General features: G+C 42.9%; 1 protein-coding gene across 1 annotated transcript; it reads left to right on the top strand.

The window, feature by feature from the left end:
• The first annotated feature begins 5,692 nt into the window (after positions 1-5,692).
• On the top strand, positions 5,693-7,946 carry ch25hl2 (cholesterol 25-hydroxylase like 2). Its single transcript, XM_052020115.1, has 2 exons — positions 5,693-5,841; positions 6,006-7,946. Exon 2 carries the CDS (start codon positions 6,610-6,612, stop codon positions 7,522-7,524), a length of 915 nt encoding a protein of 304 aa, XP_051876075.1. The 5' UTR covers positions 5,693-5,841; positions 6,006-6,609; the 3' UTR covers positions 7,525-7,946.
• Positions 7,947-20,119: the final 12,173 nt, after the last annotated feature.

Consider the following 20,119-nt stretch of genomic DNA (forward strand, 5'->3'; position numbering starts at 1 on the left):
GTCCTCTTAGAGCAATGGTACCACAGTGGAGCAATTCAGAAGGATCTGGAATCCTGGGATGAAATCCCACCATAAGAACTGGGGAATTCATGTAGTATATCTGAGATAAGAAGGCAGTCAGTAATGGTGACCACAAGAAACCACCTAATCCTTGTTAAAACTGATCTGGACCAACCATGACTTTCAATGAAGGAAATCTGTTGCTGCACCTAGTCTTGCCTACATGCATTGCAGATCGACAGCACTGTGGCTGAGACTTAACTCAGTGGCCTAGCAAGCTGCTCACTTCAGGGGCAATAATTACTGACTTTGCTTGTGACATCCACAGTCACGAATGAATAAAAAAAATCATAAAATTCTTCCCGCTGAGAAATTCATACTTACTGTGGAAAAATATACTGAGTAGAACTCAATATAAGCAGCAATAGAAATACTTAAAACAAAACTTAAAAAGATTACTTTTCTTGATAGGCTGTCCCTTGGTATCAAGGATGACTTACTTCCACTCCAGTTCTGTGGGTTATGAAGTGACTGATGAGGCCACAGATGGAGCAGGAGAAACAACAGGTGTGTGAATAGTTTAGGAGTCTGTTTATTCTGGGCTGCTGTGTGCTCCCCATGTGAACATGTAAGTGGCATAGTGGTTCAGTAGTTACTGTTGCTGCCTGACAATTCCAGCAACCTGGTTCGATCCTGACCTCTGGTATTGTCTAAGTGGAACTTGCACCTTCTCCCTATGACTCCATGGGTTTCCTCTGGGTGCTCCGGTCTCTTCCCATAACCTAAAATCATGCCGGTTGGAAGGTTACTGTAAGCTACCCCTATTGTTGGTGACAGGAAGGAAATTTGGGCGGGGTGGGGGTGGGGCAGTTGCTGGCATGTGAGAGAGAATATGTTATAGGGAAATAATGGAGAAATGGACTGAGGGGAATGTTTTGAGAATCACCACATATTTAATGAGCTTAACAGCCTCCTATGTTATTAGAAAATAAAAATAAAATTGAAGTTCACAGTGTCATCTCAAATGTTCCCTCTCCACATTAAGCCATCATGAACCAGAGATTCCTAGGAGTCAATGTGGTTGTTGTATTTTTTGAAAGGAGGCTTTGAGAATATCTTTGAATCTTTTTTGCTGTCCACCTAGTAATCTCTTCCCATAGAATTGAGTGTCTGTTTTTGGAGTCTAGTGTCAGGCATGGGAATAACATAGCCTGTCTAACATGGCAGACTGATTGTGCTTGGGGTATAAATGCTGATGATGTTGGCCCAGGAAATGATCCTGACATTGGTTTGTTTATTCTTCCAAAGGATTTGGGGGATTTTGCATTGGTAGTATCGCTCCCACCTTCTGTAGGTAGTTCAAGTCTCAGAAGCATATACAGTATCACTGCTGGCTGGTAGACCATTCGTTTTGAGGTCCTGATCTTCAAGACCTTCGGTTGGCAACTGAGATATAGGACATTTTCCAGAATCTCACCATGAACTTTTACCACTGGGGTGTGATGTTGTACAGTAAGAATAGCCAAGTTGTTCAACTGCCAAAGGAAAAGTCATATTGTAGGCTTCAACACGGCTCTGCCAGCCAGACATATTCACCTGCTTCTGCCTTAACCACCCACTTCCAACAAATGCCTGGGCACAACATCAAAAGATTGCTGTTCAGTCAAAAGAATCACAACGTGTTAGTTATCACAAAAATACCTTGTAGCCTTGTGGCAGTTGTTATTGCATTTGGCAGAGGGGGAGATTTCTTGTAATGATTGGGATGGGATTGAAAAAAGAGGGCTGGGTTTGTCCTGTTTACATATGGTCCATATTTCCATAAGGTCCATATTCCATATGGTCCATATGTCCTGTTTACATTTTTTAAATAAGCCTTAAAAATAGATATTTTTAGGGAAGAGAATACAGGTGATTTGTTTTTAAGAGTCATACAAGGAGTCATTAAGCATGGAAACCAGCCTTTTGGTCACCAAGTCAATGCCAACCATCAAACACCCATTTTACTCTAATCCTAATCCCATTTTATTCTCCTCACATTCCCATCAACTCTCCCCAGTTTCTCCAACTCACTTGCACAATCAGGGCAATGTACAGTGGCCAATTAACCTACCAACCTGTACGTCTTTGAGATGTTGGAGGAAGCTGGATTCTCAAAGAAAACCCACATGGTCATGGGGGGGGGGGGGGTGTGCAGAACATGCAAACTCCACACAGACAACACCAGAGGTCAAAGTTGAACTCAAGTTCATGGAGCTGTGCCATTGTGCCTCCCTTTAGTTGCAAGATTTTAGAGTATCTTTATTACATAGAACTTTGCTTGGTTAATCTCCAAAATGAGAATCAAGTCATTGACTTCATTGAAAGGATAAGCAGCTTCAAATTCCTGGGTGTCAACATCTCAGATGGCCTATCTTGGGCCCAACACACTGATGCAATCACAAAGAAGGCAAGCCAGTGGCTCTACTTCATTAGGAATTTGAGGAGTTTTGGTATGTCACCAAAGTCTCTTGCAAATTTCTACAGATTTACAGTGTAGAGCATTCTGACTGGTCGCATCACCACCTGGTATCGAGTCTCCAACGCGCAGGATCGAAAGAGGCAGTAGAGGGTTATAGACTCGGCCAGCTCCATCACGTGCACAACCCTCCCCGCCATAAAGGACATCTTTAAGAGGTGGTGCATCAAGAAGGCGGCATCCATCATTAAGGACCCTCACCACCCGGGACATGCCCTCTTCACATTACTACCATAGGGGAGGAGGTACAGGAGACTGAAGACCCACACTCAATGTTTCAGGAACAGCTTCTTTCCTTCTGCCATCAGATTTCTGAATGGTCCATGAACACATGAACACTACCTCATTATTCCTCTTTTGCACCACTTATTTATTTTTGCAACTTATAGTAATTTTTATGTCTTTATGTCTTGCACTGTACTGCTGCCGCAAAACAATAAATTTCATGACATATGTCAGTGATAATGAACCTGATTCTGATTCTGACTTTAGCAGAAGGACACAGAAGAGTATGCAACATAAATGACTTGGCAAATTATGTCATGGTGGAAATGTAAGTGCTTTGGTTAAGAAGGTTGCAGGTGATTATCAAAGTTGACTGTGCAAGGTTAGGAAAGTAGTTAGGAAGAAAGTTATAGACTGCAAGAAGATATTGATGCTTTTGTCAGATGGTCAAAAACATAAATGGAATTCATTCTGGAAAATTGTGAGGTAATACCTTCAGGAAGAACAAACAAGGCATTGAAAAAAAGATGAATATAAGATACTGTTCAACACTGAGGAACAGAGGCATCCATGTCCATGGCTCCCTGAAGGTAGATGCAGCGGTAAATAAGGTATATAGCATACTGTGCACATCCTGGAACTGTAGAAAACCCTAGTTAGGTCACAGCTGAAACATCAAATTCTAGGAAGGACACAGAGGAGACATAGAACATAGAACATTACAGCACAGTACAGGCCCTTTGGCCCATGATGTTGTGCTGACATTTTATCCTGCTCTAATATCTACCTAACCCTTCCCTCCCACATAGCCCTCCATTTCTCTATCGTTCATGTAGCTATCTAAGAGTCTCTTAAATGTCCCTAACATACCTGACCCTACAACCTCTGCCGGCAGTGTATTCCATGCACCCACCACTGTCTGTGTAAAAAACTTACCCCTACATCCCCCTATACCTTCCTCCAATCACCTTAAAATTATGCCCCCTCGTCTTAGCCATTTTTGCCCTGGGAAAAAGTCTCTGACTGTCCGCTCGACCTATGCCTCTTATAATTTTATACACCTCTATCAAGTCACCTCTCATCCTCCTTCTCTCCGAAGATTAAAGCCCTAGCTCACTCAACCTATCCTCATAAGACATGCTCTCCAATCCAGGCAGCATCCTGGTAAATCTCCTCTGCACCCTCTCTAAAGCTTCCACATCGTTCCTATAATGAAGTGATCAGAGCTGAACACAATACTCCAAGTGTGGTCTAACCAGAGTTCTACAGAGCTGCAACATTACCTTGTGGCTCTTGAAAATACCCCGACTAATGAAGGCCCACGCACCATACACCTTCTTATAAGAGATGCTTCAGGGCTTTAGAATTTTAGTTATGAAGAAAGAATGGCAGGGGTTATTTTCTTTAGAACAAAGGAGATGGGGGAAATTTAACTGAGATCAATAAAATTATGAGAAGTGTACACAGGGTAAATAGGAAAGGATCAGCAAAGAATCTGCTGGCCGAACTCAGCACTTCAAGCAACATCTGTGGGAGGAAAGGAATAAATGACATTTCAGGTCAAACCCCTGCATCAGGACTCTGCATCGGAAAGGATGATTGCCCTTGACAGAGAGATCAGTAAACAGGGGACATGGATTTAAGGTAATTGATAAAAGGATTAGGGGGAAGTTGAGTTAATTTTCACCCAAAGAGAGGGTGAGTGACATGGAACCCACCACCAGAATAGGTGACGGAAGCAGAAATCCTTAACAAGAGTGCAGATTGAGAGCTGGGATGTGGGAATAGCTGAAGTAGCTCTTCCCACCAGCACATACCCCACGGTGGACATGTGAGTGACGCAATGCCGCAGCAGATGGTGCTGCTGCCTCACAGTTCCAGTGACCCAGTTTCCATCCTGACCTCCAGTATCTCTCCCAGCTATGTGGGTCCATTTCCTGCCACTACTCTCCAACAGGTGCTTGTTTGTTTCTTCCTCACTGAGGCACTAAAAGTGTTGGTTGCCAGGGCAACCTTGGTCCTCACCTTATCATAGACATTGTCTCTGGTCTGTCCACCCCTCCACCTCTCTGCAACTTAAAACCTTCTCCCTTTCTCACTGTTCTGGATCTGATGGTCAATGACCTGAAATCTTGGATGTGTTTCTCTCTTCACAGACCCATTGAGTATTTCGGACATTAACTGTTTTTAGTTACAGAAGGAACCTAACTAACCAGAGGCACAAGGAATTCTGCAGATACTGGAGTCTGGAGAACCAGGATGGGGCTGAAACGTGGACGGTTTAGTGCAATGCAGGAAAATATTGAGGGAATCTGTTGTGCAGACAAAAATAAAACTTAAAATATAACTTTTCAATAAATGGGAAAGGAAAGAAATCTAACTGTGCAGATATTGAAATCTAAAAGGATGAGTTAACAGGTAAAATTAAATTTCTTGAAGTCCGAAGGGATATTTTATGTAGTTTTAAAACTGATGTGCCAAATTTTGCGAGGGGCAAGTTAAATCCTTACTTTACGCTCACGCACATAGCTGGAACGACTAGAGCTGCGCACCAGGAACCTAGGAAGATTGGTGGGGAGATGCTCAATTTGTATGGATCCAGTTAACCAGATGGTTAATACTGTTGGTTTTGTTTGCTAAGGTGCAGTGTTGATTGCTATTAGAGGTGAAAAACAAATTGGTATGTAAATGCAGCAACGCTTCAAAGCTGATAGATATTTTTAAGACGGCGTGCTTTGATTTATGAAAATAAACCATCTTTCCCGTTTTTAATCCAGCATCCTCCGTCCTTCTGAGTTTGGGAGAAGTGGCTTTGTGCTGATCATCCTCACCCAGCCGTAAACACACAACTCACCACGAGATGGAGCATTTTGCAGCCGGGGAAAAAAATCTCTCCCTGCGCAAACACACACTGGATTTTCAATGAAAAATTAACAAAACTGAATTGGCGTCAACTTTGCCGAGAGTTGTTTTAACACTTGCTGCCGCAACTTAACGGCTCTATGTTCAGCCTTACTGGAGATTTTATCGGTCTGCGATATGCCCGTGTAACTGGGTGAGGGGTGAGCAGGGACAAACAAGAATTAATAGTTTGGAAGGTGAAAGACCTTTAATTCTTGATTTAGTTCTGTAACATCGGTAGGCGTTGCATGTGCACGGTCTGTGGCTAACGTGTGGCGGGGGGGGGGGGGGTGGTCTAAATCCGACTTCTTGTGAGAGCAACGAATGAAAATCATGATATTTTTGCTTTTAATTATTATAGGTCGGACTTCCATTAAATTGACTTGGTTGCAGAATTGCGCTGGTTTGCAGCAGGTGTTTTGGAAAAGGCGGAATCCTGCGGAAGATGTTCAGTTTGGAGCTGGCTGCTTTCTTTACCCGCACTGCCCTCGGCTGAACTGCCAATGACTGGAATGAACATCGAGGCTCTGTGCTCGAGTTACACTTGTACTTGAACGATTATTTAACCAACTTTTTACTGTGTGTTTTTCTTAACACCTCCCTCCCCCATGTGACCTTCGGGGTTTCGACTCCTTCTAGGGCCAATCGGAGCTCTAGGGCGTCTTCAAGAGGGGGCTGCACCTTGGGCACATTGCAGTGGGCGTAAGGCTCGCACGCAAATAAATACAGGAGCAACGCCAGCGAGATTCCACTTCCAGAGCTGAACCTCAGTTCAACTGTCAGGAAGACAGTGAGGGAAAAGAGACCTGGGCTAAAGTGCAAGCAAAGCCGAGCACTGTTTAACGGGTCAAGCATCTATCCAAACTTCTTCACGTCCATTTCAGGACTTTGCGAAGTTAACCTAGAGTAGGGTAGGAGATTAACAGCGGTAAGATTGTGCCGTAGTTCTGGCGCAACCTGCCCTGATGTATTCCATAGATGCGACCCGAGTCTTCGACCCATACGTACGGGTAATTCAGAATGCCAATTTTACTCAGTACATCTGGGACAAGTCCTTGCTGCAGCCGCTGTGGGACTACCTGCGTTTCAACCATCAGGAAGCCCTTCGCTCGCCTCTCTTTCCCGTTATCATCTCGGTCTCCACCTATTTCGGCGCCTGCATTTTCTACATGATGCTCGATCTCTTGGCTCCCAGATGCCCGGCCATCAACAGGTACAGGATCCACCCCGAGCAGCATGTAACGTGGGCAAACATCCTCAAGACACTGTGGCTTACCGGCTACAACCACATTATTTTTATCTTCCCAGCAGCCGTGTGCCAGTGGTACTGGAGACCTCCGATGCCTCTTCTGGAAGAGGCTCCACCGCTCTCCGAGTTCCTTATAGGAATTCTGAGCTGTACAATTCTCTTCGACTTCCAGTATTACTTCTGGCATGTCATGCACCACAAGGTGCGCTGGCTGTACACCACTTTCCACGCCATCCATCACGAATATTTGGCTCCCTTCTCCTGGTCGACGCAGTATCTATCTGCCTGGGAACTGATCAGCCTTGGCTTTTGGGCCACCATAAACCCTATCCTCCTGCAGTGTCATTGCCTGACAGGGTTTGCCTTCATGGTCTTGAACGTCTGGATCTCAGTGGATGACCACAGCGGCTATGACTTCCCCTGGGCGCTCCACAATATCATCCCTTTCGGGCTGTGGGGCGGCACTGTGAAGCACGATGCCCACCACCAGAAACCGCAGTATCACTTTGCCCCTTTCTTCTCACACTGGGACTGGCTCTGTGGCACTTGCTGCGACAGCAAACACTCGCCCGCCGTTTTAGAGATGAAAGAGAAGCGACGCAAAGCCAGTAAAAGCAAGAAATACATCTAGCAAGCAAAACCCCATCACATCAAAGCTGCACTTCTCCCGCTTAAAACCAGGCGTCAAATGAAACCGGCTGGAAAGGACTGGCGGTGCAATGGTAAAAAAAACTTGAGTGATGTGACTGCAGGAATATTCTGACGATAACTTTTGCAGTATTTATTTTGCACATTTTTATGTCGTAACAATATTCTGTTTTAACGGAGTATCGGGGTTATGAAGGTTTCAATGATCTTGTGTATATTCCGTGATGTATATTGGAAGGAAGCCTCCGTGGTATCATTTCGCCCGTTTGCAAAACTTGTGCCGCAAGTATTTAAAAGAATAAATAGAATGTATTTAAGAGGAGATTATGGAATATAGACGACAATGTTAATATGTTCTTGGAAAATGGTGAATGTCTTCGAATGCAAATAAAAGTGATCACTTTGTATATGTTTCTGAGTCTGTTTTCACCGGTTCTCTGAAGGAAGCGCGGTGTGGGTGGCAGGAGAATCTCTTGCATAAAAGTTCAGCGCAAGCACTGTGCCAACCATTCGGAGGGGATTCGAAAAGATATGGTAACTGAATTTATCAGGTGCTCCCTTTCCTTGTTTTTAACTCTGAGAGGGGCCCTGCTGTTTATTCAGCGTGCTCTGACGCCGTTATATTGCCCAGCAACAAAACCTAAATTGCGGGTCAGTATTTGCGCAGAAAGAGTGACCTACATTGGTGACCTTTCAACTACAACAACCTAGGCGTCCTGCGAATCCCAAAGTGTCACGCCTTTCCTGCCGGACGGTTTGTCAAAATTCACACAACGTTTAGTATTTTCGACCAGATGTTTTTGAAGGCATTTTAAATCATTCACAGCAACCCCCCCACCCACCGAAAGATATCCTTCCCTGTGCCTTTGAGGATATATTCCCCCTCCCCATTTCCATCCAGCCGACTTCAGCACTCTTGTGCAAACCTTTGTGCAACTATTCTGGTTGATTTATAAGCACCCAAAATCACTCGCAACTCGATTTTTGAATCAATTGAGTTAACCCAGGTGAAACTATTATAGTCGTTGACCAGGTTGAAGAGGAGCAAAGAGCGCATGAAAAAGAGAGTAACACTGGAAAGGCACGGTTAGAGTATGGCAACAATTGTGAACGTTTCACTACAGACCGTGGTAGATTTCGCAACGTGATCACAAGATGCCACCGGCAATGGAGTTTAGTTGTGCAGAGAGACTGGGAAGGTTTTCTATTGAAGCTGAAAATCTGTAGAGATTTAATGGCTTTAAGTAATGGTGGCACAGCCTCAGAATAAAGGGACAGCCCTTTAAAACTGAGAGGAGGAGGAATTTCTTCAGCCAGAGGGTGGCGAATTTGTGCAGTTCGTTGCCACAGAGGGCTGTGGAGGCCAAGTCATTGGGTGTATTTAAGGCAGAGATTGATAGGTTCCTGATTGTTAAAGGGTGGGGGGTGGTTAAGGGACAAGGCAGGAGAATGGGATTGGTAAAAAATCTGCCATGATTGAATGGCAGAGCAGACTCGACAGGCCGAATGGCCTAATATTGAATAGTATTAATGGCCCCTAATATTGAATGGCCTTTTATGGCCTTATGGCCCTAGGTTGCCATCAGGATATGGCAGGCACGGTAGCATAGTGGTTAGCATAATGCTTTACAGCGCCAGCAACCTGGGTTCAAATCCGGCCACTGTCTGTAAGGAGTTTGTACATTCTACCTGTGTCTGCGTGGGTTTCCTCCAGGTGCTCCGGTTTCCTCCCACATTCCAAAGATGTACAGGTTAGGAAGTTGTGGGCATGCTATGTTGGCACCGGAAGAGTCGCAACACTTGCGGGCTACCCCCCAAAAATCACTACGCAAAAGATGCATTTCACTGTGTGTTTCGATGTACATGTGACTAATCAAGATCTTATCTATTATATTTTGCTGCCCTGCATGGCATGTCGTTATAATCCTCACTGAGCTTTCTCAAAATTGAAATCATGGTCATTCAGATAAACGTGGTTCTGTGCAAACACTGATGAAAATGAAAGCCTGCTAAAATTATTAACAACATGCTCAGTTTTAAGTTCCCCAGACTCTGAAAAGAACAATGTTACATGCAGTTTCCTTTCTCAAAAATATTTTATTTCTCCTTTCCCTGAATCCTGTATATATTTCCCAACCGTATTTGTGCTTTCTCTACGTTATTCATGATTAATCCATTTGTCCTGCTTTATTCTGCCTGTTTCGGGTTCCACATAAGTCCGCTGCTTCAGTGATTCACCCCAGAGCTTGGTGTGGAAGGGTGTTTATGGGGCTGGCTGTTCAGTGGGCTGTGCCAAGCGGTGCAGGGAGTGCGGGCTACAGCTGGTGGTCGCTGGGCACTGAGCTTATTACCCACAGAGAATCTCCGGGCACTCTGGCAACACAAGAAACAGGTACTGCCAGTCCCCAACAACAGCCCACACTCACCAGAATGGCCAGGGTGTGGATCTAATCACAGATCCCCTGCCCCAACCCTCCCAACACCAACCTGAAACAGACAGCCTCTTCATGCAGAGCTGTGGACGATTCATAGCTCCGAGAGCACAGGTAGAGGACAGACCTGTGCCCCATGTTCCTGGCACCACAGCTCAGTGACAGGGAGAGCAGCCATGGGCGCCAGCTTCCCAATGTATCACCGCTGCCAATAATGCATGTCTCTATAAATGATGATATCACGTCTCCTTCTAGCACTAATTCCATTAGTGCTTTTGTTCCTGAGAAGGCATCCTGTATGTTTGTTGGGGTCCCAATGTAGGATCTGTCATTCAGCGAGTTGAATGACAGACACTGTTCCTTGATTATTAACAGGTAAATCGCTAAATTGGTAAATGTTTATTATTGTCACAGGTATCGAGGTACAGTGAAAAACTTGTCTTGCATATCATTCATACAGATCAATTCTTTACACAGTGCATTGAGGTAGTACAAGGTAAAACAACAACAGAGTGCAGAATAAAGTGTTACAGTTACAGAGAAAATGCAGTGCAGGTAGACAATAAGGTGCAGGGTCATAACAAGGTAGATTGTGAAGTCAAAAGTCCATCTTATCGTACTAGGGAACCATTCAATAGTCTTATAACAGTGGGATAGGAACTGTCCTTGAGCCTGGTGGTACATGCTTTCAGGCTTTTATATCTTCTGCCCGATGGGAGAGGGGTGAAGAGAGAATGTTCAGGGTGGGTGGCATCTTGGATTATGCTGGCTGCTTTATTGAGGCAGCAAGAAGTATAGACAGAATCCATGGAGGGGAGGCTGGTTTCTGTGATGTGCTGAGCTGTGTCCACAACTCTCTGCAGTTTCTTGCGATCATGGCCTTGTCTCTTCTGCAGATTGTTGTTCTGGTGAACTGTGTTAGCCAATATCACAGTTCCAGCCAACAGCTTGAACAACAAACAATCTGCTGGAAGAACTCAGCGGGTGGAACAGCATGTGTGGGAAGAAAGGAACTGTCAATGTTTCGTAATGTTTTGAAACATCGACAGTTCCTTTCCCCCACAGATGCTGCTCCACCCACCGAGTTCCTCCAGCAGATTGTTTGTTGCTGCAGATTCCAGCATCTGCAGTCTCTAGTATCCCCATTGAACACCTTCACTGGCTCCCACTGAGGGAATGTGATCAGACTGGAGGAGGGATTGGGATTGTCTTCTCGTCTTTCTTCAAGGCCATTCATATAGTTGCCTGGCACCTTCTCCATGGGAAGCAGCAGATCCATCTCTACCACAACTCACCGGCCATTGCTCTCCCAGTTTTGGGTAAGGTGGTGAAGGAGAATCTTGGACTTTTCCCATGGCTATGCAGCTACGGGTAGAATGTGGGACATTGGCATTGGTTAGATTACTCTGGCAAAGAGGTAGGACAGGAAAGATTGATGCTTTCTCTCCACCAATTTTCTATTGTTTCCTTTGTCAGGTGAGCTAGTAACCAGAGGCCATGGATGCAAAATAATTGACAAAAGAGCAAAAGGAGAAATAAAAAGATACCATTTTCGCAGGGTTGCTCTAATTGGGAGTGGACAACCAGAATAACTGCTGGAATCAGATTGCACAAGAACATTCAAGAAAGAAATAGCCATACTTCTGGAGAAAATGAGAGTTGAGACTATACCAGACAGCTCTCTCAAATGAATGGAATAGTACCCATATATGTTATAAGAGATTATAACCTACAGATTGAATTGGTAATCGTGCAAAATTCAATTTTACCTGGAATAGATCATGCTAGTAATCATTTCTGGGTGTAATTCCCCCAATCATGAAATTGGAAGGCTTGTTGTGGATCATCAGAAGAGTTTGTTCGAGGTCAATGCCCTGTTTCCAGAAAATAGATGTGACTCCAAATTGAGTGAGTCTACACAGTCCAGAGGGAACGATCCTCAGGAGACAAGGGCACCTCTGCTTGTGTGACAAGCAGAGGGTACACTTGTCTCCCATTGTATATGCAGCTAAGTACATATACAATAAGATGCACACAAGACCAGGAAAGTCGTGGAAGACAGCATTGGCCTCCTCATCACCTCATCAAAGAATACAAAATTCAGCATAAAATACACTTCCCTGGGAGAACTGTTAATGATTACTGCTGTCAATATAACTGATCTCCTATCATAAGTCATTGTATTGGGGCAAGATATTAAATGACTGATTTGGGAATAGTTATGGTGTGGTTGGGCATTGAGAATGGGTCCATCTACTGGACTAGTGTTCTGTACTCAGAAATGTGACAAATGTTAATCTGGTAAGTGTAAAATATTAGAATTCTTTCTAACGCTACCATATCCTTCATAAAATATGGTGACCAGAATTGTACACAATATTCAGTGCAATCCAATTAATGTTTTGTTCAAGGACATCTTCAAGAGGTGCTGCCTCAAGAAGGTGGTGAAAGAAATCTAGAAAATCTTAAATCCCTGCAGTACACACACATTCAGTGATAAAACTAAATAAATTAATAGATGTTTCATGTATAGAATCAGATTTTTTATCCCTTATATGATGTGAAATGTGATGTTTTGTGGCAGCAGTACAGCTCAAATACATAAAAATTACTATAAATTACAAAAATAAATAAATAGTCCAAAAAAACAGAATAACAAGGTAGTGTTCATGAATGCATGGACTGTTCAGAAATCTGATGGCAGAGGGGAAGAAGCTGTTTCCGAATCATTGAGTTTGGGTCTTCAGGCTCCTGTACCTCCTCCCTGATGGTAGTAACGAGAAGAGGGCATGTCCCGGATGGTGAGGGTCCTTAATGATGGATGCCGCCTTCTTGAGGCACCGCCTCTTGAAGATGTCCTCGATGGTGGAGACTATTTTCCTATTTTCATGCTCCTATTTTCTTGTATGCTTGTGTTTTTGTAATCCAATTTCTAGGGACACAATCCTAACCCTGCCTGTTGATCAATGTGGAATTGCAATTAGGAAATAACTAAGTCTGCAAACATCACTGTGAGGGAAACACTTGATGTTTGCTAAGATAAATTTCTATAGAATTGAGTGGTAAGATGCTTAGAGGTAATTTTAAGAACTGCCAGCCCTCCTGCAAGAACACCCAGAGAGCAGCCAAGCAGTTCTTGAGAATGGTGTCCACCTACTGTACAACAACAGCTTTTGTGTAGGCAGTTAATTAACCAAGATTGCAAGCCCTAATCAATATTAACACAAATCTGTACTTGGCAGATATGCATGTCTTAATTCAATTTCCAAATGCTTTTAACCCATGGTTTGGGTTTCATAAGCAGATAAGAAACCCAAGAGTGAGCAACAACCCTCTGGGCCAGAAAGTCTGTTCTATTCAGGGTTGGTGCATGCTGTTTCTCTGCCCTTCAATTAACCATTCCCACCCCAAACCACCCTCTGCAACCGCACCCTCACAACCACCACCATAAATATATACAGCACTTCAGTTCCTTAACATTCCTTAAACTTGACAAAGTATTAGAACATAGAACACTACAGCACAGTACAGGCCCTTCAGCCCACAACATTGTGCCGACATTTTATCCTGCTCTAAGATCTATCTAACCCTTCCCTCCCACATAGCTCCCCATTTCTCTACCATTCATGTGTCTATCTAAGTCTCTTAAATGTCCCTAATGTATCGGCCCCCACAATCTCTGCAGGCAGTGTGTTCCACGCACCCACCACTCTCTGTGTAAAAAAACTTCAGGAAACAATTAACACCCAATATAATGGAAAGTCCTTTGATCCTTATCTTTTGGAAAATAAGAAAAGGGAGTAAGGGAATATTTTTGGAAAAAACTACCCTGATGTCAGTCTAGCTTTTTAAAAGGTGTAGACAAGAGCACAAGTAAACAGGAGCAGGAGCAAGTATCTACACAGGATTAGGTTATTCAGCCACTGCCTTGTAGCTGGGCCTTTAATGTCCTTCTGTGTAGCTGTTGCCTGGAAAAAGGCACCTACAAGGATTCTATGCCTGTGAAGATTGAATGACTCAGCAGTCAGGTAATTCATAGAGGAAAGTTTATGAAGGTCTCACACGTAGGGAAACTGGGGCTACTATGGACTTTCTTACTGAAACAACAAACAATCTACTGGAGGAACTCAGCGAGTCAAGCAGCACCTGCAGAAGAAAAAGAATGGTCAATGTTTCAGGCCGAAACCCTGCACCAGGACCGGGTTTTTGTTCCAGATTCTAGTACCTGCAGTCTTGAGGCTCAACTTTCTTACTGAGTTTGACATTCTTGTTCTGGGTCTCAAAATGCTAGGATTGATATTTACCTCAGTTGGGTGTCGACCATATTTTACTGAGTGGGGTGCTCACTTGGCACAATTAAATAATAGGATCCTGTTTTTTACACATTAAGGAGGCCTCATCTGCGTCATGTTGGTATCTTAGCTACCCAAGAAATCAGTAGTGTAACAGTGACTATGGAACAGAAAACAAACAGTAAGCGGCCAGTGGGATTATAATTCTAAGAAAGAGCATATTAAAATTCTCCCTGTTTTGCCACTTTGATATTTTCAAGAAGTGCGGCCAATTAGCCTTCACAGTAACAGAAAATATTCTGATCTTCAAATGGAGCCCAAAATCCTGAACCTAACTGACCAAACAAACTGTCTTCTCCCGAAAAATGTCTTGGAATTGTCATCGTGGGGATTTTTGAATATGGAAAAAATCTATTATTTTTGTGGAAGCATAATCCATATTTAAAAATTCTTATGATGGAGCAAGGGTGGAGTATGGGTCAAGTAGATATACAAAAGGAATTTTAAATGTGAATTCCTGATGCTTGACAAAACCATTATTAATTTTGAGAAGCAACACATATGAAAAAGCACTTTAAACAATCAACACATTGGAATGATTTCAAACGTAAATTTGTGCAAGAGTGTTGGCAGAATCTTGAGTTAACTGATGTTGTGCAAAAACTGCAGAGAAGGTTACATGCTGATATGCAAACAATAGTTACATTGATAGATTCTAAAATCAATCTTGATGGGATTGAGTTGCTTTGTGACCCAGAATTAACTGAGGAAATCTCTGACAATACAGATGAAGAAACAACTTTGTGATTAGTGACCCAAAATTCAAACTATTTTGGACTAAAACCGTGATGAACTGAGTGATGAGCAGTTACTCAATTTTTAAAATAAGTACTCTCACTCTCACTCCATCACTGATATGTCAGTCCTCGGCCTCCTCTACTGCCAGGAGAAGTCCAAACACAAACTGGAGGAACAACACCTCATTTTCTGTCTTGGGACCTCATAGCCTAACAGGGTGAACATTGAATTCTCCCACTTTAAGTAAACCAACCACTTCCCCCCCCCCCACCACCTTGCCTCTTCTTTTCTTCCCTTTCCTAGCCTATCTCTCTTTTTTCTCCTTGTTTCTCTCTCTCTCTATTTCTCTCCTCCCCTCCCCCCATGCCACCTGTCTCCACACCTTTGACCCATCCCTTGGTGGATCTGCTCTCCCCTCCTCCCTCACATTTGCCTATCACTATCTCTGACCTGTACCTACCTTTCACCATCTTGTGCCCACCCCACCTCCCCTCTTTTGTCCAACTATCACTGCTCTATTTACCCTCATATATATTGGGCTTCCCCTTTTCCTATCTTCAGTCTTGAAGAAGGGTCCTGACCCGAAACGTTGACCGTCTGCTCTTTTCCACGGATGCTGCCTGGTCTGCTGAGTTCCTCTAGCATCTTATTGTTTTTTTCATTTAAAATAAGGCAGTTGGCTAGAATTTAATATTATCACTATTTTATGCAACATTGGATCTAGGGTGTAATTCAGTTTGAATGACTTCAGAAGCCATTCTTATTCTATCAATTGTCTTAATGGCCTATGATTATCTGAAGACTACAGACAGTTTCCGGGTTCTATACTGTATTCAGTTATTAATGAATACCATAAAACATTTAATTATTATTACTTGAAAAATGCTCTAAAAATGTATGGGAGAATTTGCATAAAGTCGGATTTCCATAAGTCAGCTCATTCATAAACTGGGAAGCCCCTATATTTGAATTTCCTTTCCTTAATCAAATAAAGGGGAAATTCCTCCAGAAGTAGGCTGAAAGACTGGGAGAATCATTGAAGAAGCTTAACCACAATCTCAAGTCAATTTTTTTTATATACCAAAATAAACTTTATTCATCATAAAAAACAAACTATATACAACAATAAAAAGAGCGCAAGTCTTTACATTCGTGTACAGATCAATCACTAGTGTTACCTTTTTATATATTAAAAAAAACACAGCACCGATGCTACTCATGTGGCTCCCTGGGGTGCTACCCCAATCCCATATTTAAAATATTTAAGGGGCTTCCTCACCTGACCCTGCCCCTCCCTCTCCAGTGGCAGAAGAACCTTAAACTGTAGTCCTTCCCCACCAAGCCCTCTCAAGCCAAATGTGAACTGGAGCAAGTAGTCTGTACAAATTGCAAAAGTAACCCCACAATATGTCTTGAAATTTAAACTTTCATGCACCTTCATCCCCCTCCTTGCCTGCCCACCTTTAAATGCAGCTGATTGTTGGAATGAGGAAGAGAAAATACAATTATTCAGAAATCTTTTAGAGATTCTTATCAGTAGATCAGTACCTTACATTTTCTATTCTATTTCTTCCAATTAATTTGTTAGTTATATAAATCCCCTTTAGTTATTTAAATCACATGATGGGGTGAATTATTTTGTGCAGAGGTAATAGCTTAAAGCAGGGTGGTATAAATCCATCCAGATGGAAATCAGTATAAACGTATGTTGGATTCGACTGTTTTAAGTAGTTTTTTTAACATGTATAGTGTTTAATACACCTCAAGTGGCTGCACAAGGAACGGCCGCTTCTTAGCTTATTGGTTCAACCATCAGGTGAATATGTGTTTGCCCATAGGTTGATTTTGCCACAGGTATCTAATGGGTTTTCTGATTGGACTATTGTTATCTAAGGAGTACCTCTTATCTCAGGTATAAAAGTTGGCATTCTTTGTTAATCACTCTCTTGCTTATCTTGTTCTCTCTTTTGCTTATCTTGCTCTCTCTCTTGCCTCTATCTCTCGCTTGCTTATCTCACTCTCTTGCTCTCTGCCCCCCACCCTGGCCCTAGCTCATCTTTAGTTCCTTTTGTCTCGGCTCATTTCCTAGTAGTAAAGCTAGTGTCATGTGCTCTGTGACTGATTCTTTGTATAAAACTTTTCCAATAAAACTTTGTGAAGCACCAAGTTGTTTTCAACTCATTCTTGGACTCCTGAAAGAACCCGCAGATTGGAAAATAACCGGATCTGACATGTACAATGTCTGGTTTATTCAAACAGTTTATACTTCTACTAAAAATCAGAATTACCTCGGAGGTGTCAATATCAGATGTGGACCTCAAGTGAACCAAGCCACTGTGAGAGGGAATAGATTGGGTGGACAGACATTTGCCTAGAAATTGGAGTTCAACGTTCGTTAGAGCATTAAATGGGGGGATCTGCAAACAGGGCCACTGCCCAACTGGGTGACTAAAAAATTAGTTATGTTGAGGGCCAAAGAGGCAATCTGTGAATGGAGCCAGAGGACAGAGGTGAGGATTTAAATGAGATTATTTCTCATCTGGACATTGTAATTAGAGAATTCAGGGAAGGTGACAGTGACATTCTCGAAGAAATTATCATTGAAAAGAAGGTGATGTTATATCCCTTTGTGGCTTTCAAGGTGGATAAATCCCCAGGGTTTGACGAGATTATGCCAGGGTGAAATGAAAGGCAACAGAGGAGATTGCTTGCGCTCTGACAGAAATTTTCAAATCTTCACTGGCTACAGAAGAGGTGTCTGATGACTGGAGAACAGTGAATATGGTACATTATTCAAGAAAGGCCGCATTGTAAACCGGGTAATCACAGCCTGGTGAGTCTAATGTCAGTGGTAGGGAAATTACCGGAAAACATTCTAAGGACAGGATTAATCTGTTAATGCAGAGGCAGGGATTGGCAAAGGCAGTCAGCATAACTTTGTTATGATGCTATCTGAGTAATTTGACTTAATTTTTTGAGGAAGAGACTAAATGTGTCAACAAGTGTATTAAAACAGAACTCGGGTTCTTTTGGGTTCCTTTCGAACTACTGAGTCAGTAATGAAAGACACTACGATTTCACAGAAAGTTCAAGTAACTTTATTTAACACAACTAAAAACAACTAAGAACAAAGGAAACTACAGCTCTAACTCAACATCTAAAACACAGCTACAAATCTAAACTAAATTAAATGAATAAGACCAAAAACCCAAACTCTTTCACTTAACACTTCCCTGGTAAAATCGAGCTCAAATTGCATACAATTCACAGTAATACTTAGGAATGTTGCATTGTCCACCACTCAGTCTATCACCAAAGGGGAGCCCCGGGATACCTCAGCAAGACCTGAAGGGGCTTGGAAGTCGCCAGGCGTTGGCTGTGAACCAACCCATGGAGAAGCTCCAAAGGACGCTCCTGCAGGGTGCATCTATATAGTCGAGGAGGGCTTTGCTCCTCACTTGGTCCTGGCAATAACAAAGGATTTCACACCTTTTGCTAAACCTTCCCTTCATTTTCGAGAGTCTCATCAGTCATTGACGCAGAAAAATCCATTGTTAATGCATACTGAAACAGATTAAAATTCCGATCTTCTACAGAACGAATGGCTCCATGGATGTACAACCGAGATGATTTCGTGACAAACTGAAGCAAGGCCCTGGGATCTTGTCTAATGGGGCAAATTAACCCTCCCCATTGCCTTGCTTGGCTGAAGTATACTGTGACTGTTTTGCAAAGGTGCCTGTTTAACTGCTTCCGATTAACACTTGGGACCTGCATTCCACATTAAGGTCTGCTGTTTCACATGGTTCCATTAACTCCTGGGAAAGACAAATATTCCTAACAAAGGAAGATGTTTCTTATGACTCTTTAGTTATACCCAGCTATCTCTTAGCTGTTGCAACAGGGAAATCATTAATTGTGTTTCATCTGACCACAATAAGGGAAAGTACAGTTGATGTAGTCAACATGGACTTCAGTAAGGCTTTTCATAAGGACCCCTTTGGGAGATTGGTCCAAAAGATAAAAGCCCGTGGGATCCAGGCAATTTGGCAGATTGGATACAAAATTATCATGGTGATAGGAGGCAGAAGGTGATGGTGAAGAGTTACTTTTATGGTTGGAAGTGCCTGTGACCTGTGGTGTACTGCAGGAATCAGTGCTGGGTCCCTTATTGCTTATAATGTACCTTCATAATTGTGGTCTGACTGCAGGAGGTATGATTGGCAAGCTAACAGATGACACGGTGATTGTTGCTGCTGTGGGTAGTGGGGAGGATCGTTTTCAATGACAGGGTAATATTGATAATTTGGTAATGAAAAATTGCTAATGGAATTTAATCCTGAAAATAAATGAGTTGTTGCGTTTTGGAAGGGCTAATAATGCTAGGATGTACACAATGAATGATAGGACCCTAGGAAGTACTGACGAACACAGAGACCTTGGAGTACATTTCCAAGGATCCTTGAAGGTAGCAGCACAGGTAAATAAAGTGGTTAAGAAGGCATATGGGATACTTGCCTTCATTAGCCAGGATATGGAATATAAAAGCAGAGAGGTTATGGTACAACTTTATCAAACATTTGTAATGCCATGAGTATTATATGCAGATTCACCAGGATATTGCCTGGGATTGTGTGTTTCAGCTCTGAGAAGAGACTAGACAGACGAGATTTGTTTTCCTTCCAGCAGAGAGGGCTGAGTGGGACATGACTGAGGGACAAAGATAGGAGAGATAGTGAGAAACTTTTCCCCTTAGCAGAGGTGTCTATAACCAGAAGATGTAGATTTAAGGTAAGGGGTAGAAGATTTAGAGCGGATTTGAGGAAGAATATTTTTGCCCCGAGGGTAGTTGGAATGCACTGCTGAGGGGGTGGTGGAGGTAGGTACTCCAAAAATAATTAAGAAGTATTTAGATGAGCACTTGAAGTGCCATGACATAAAAGGCTACAGGTGTGGGTTGACTGCAGGAAAATGAGGTTAGATAGTTACTTCATGGCTGGCTTGGATACAATGAGCCAAAGGGTCTGTTTCTGTGCTGTATGACTCTGTGACTTTA

The sequence above is a fragment of the Pristis pectinata genome, chromosome 7 (genome assembly GCF_009764475.1).
Source record: "Pristis pectinata isolate sPriPec2 chromosome 7, sPriPec2.1.pri, whole genome shotgun sequence".
NCBI classification, from domain to species: domain Eukaryota; kingdom Metazoa; phylum Chordata; class Chondrichthyes; order Rhinopristiformes; family Pristidae; genus Pristis; species Pristis pectinata.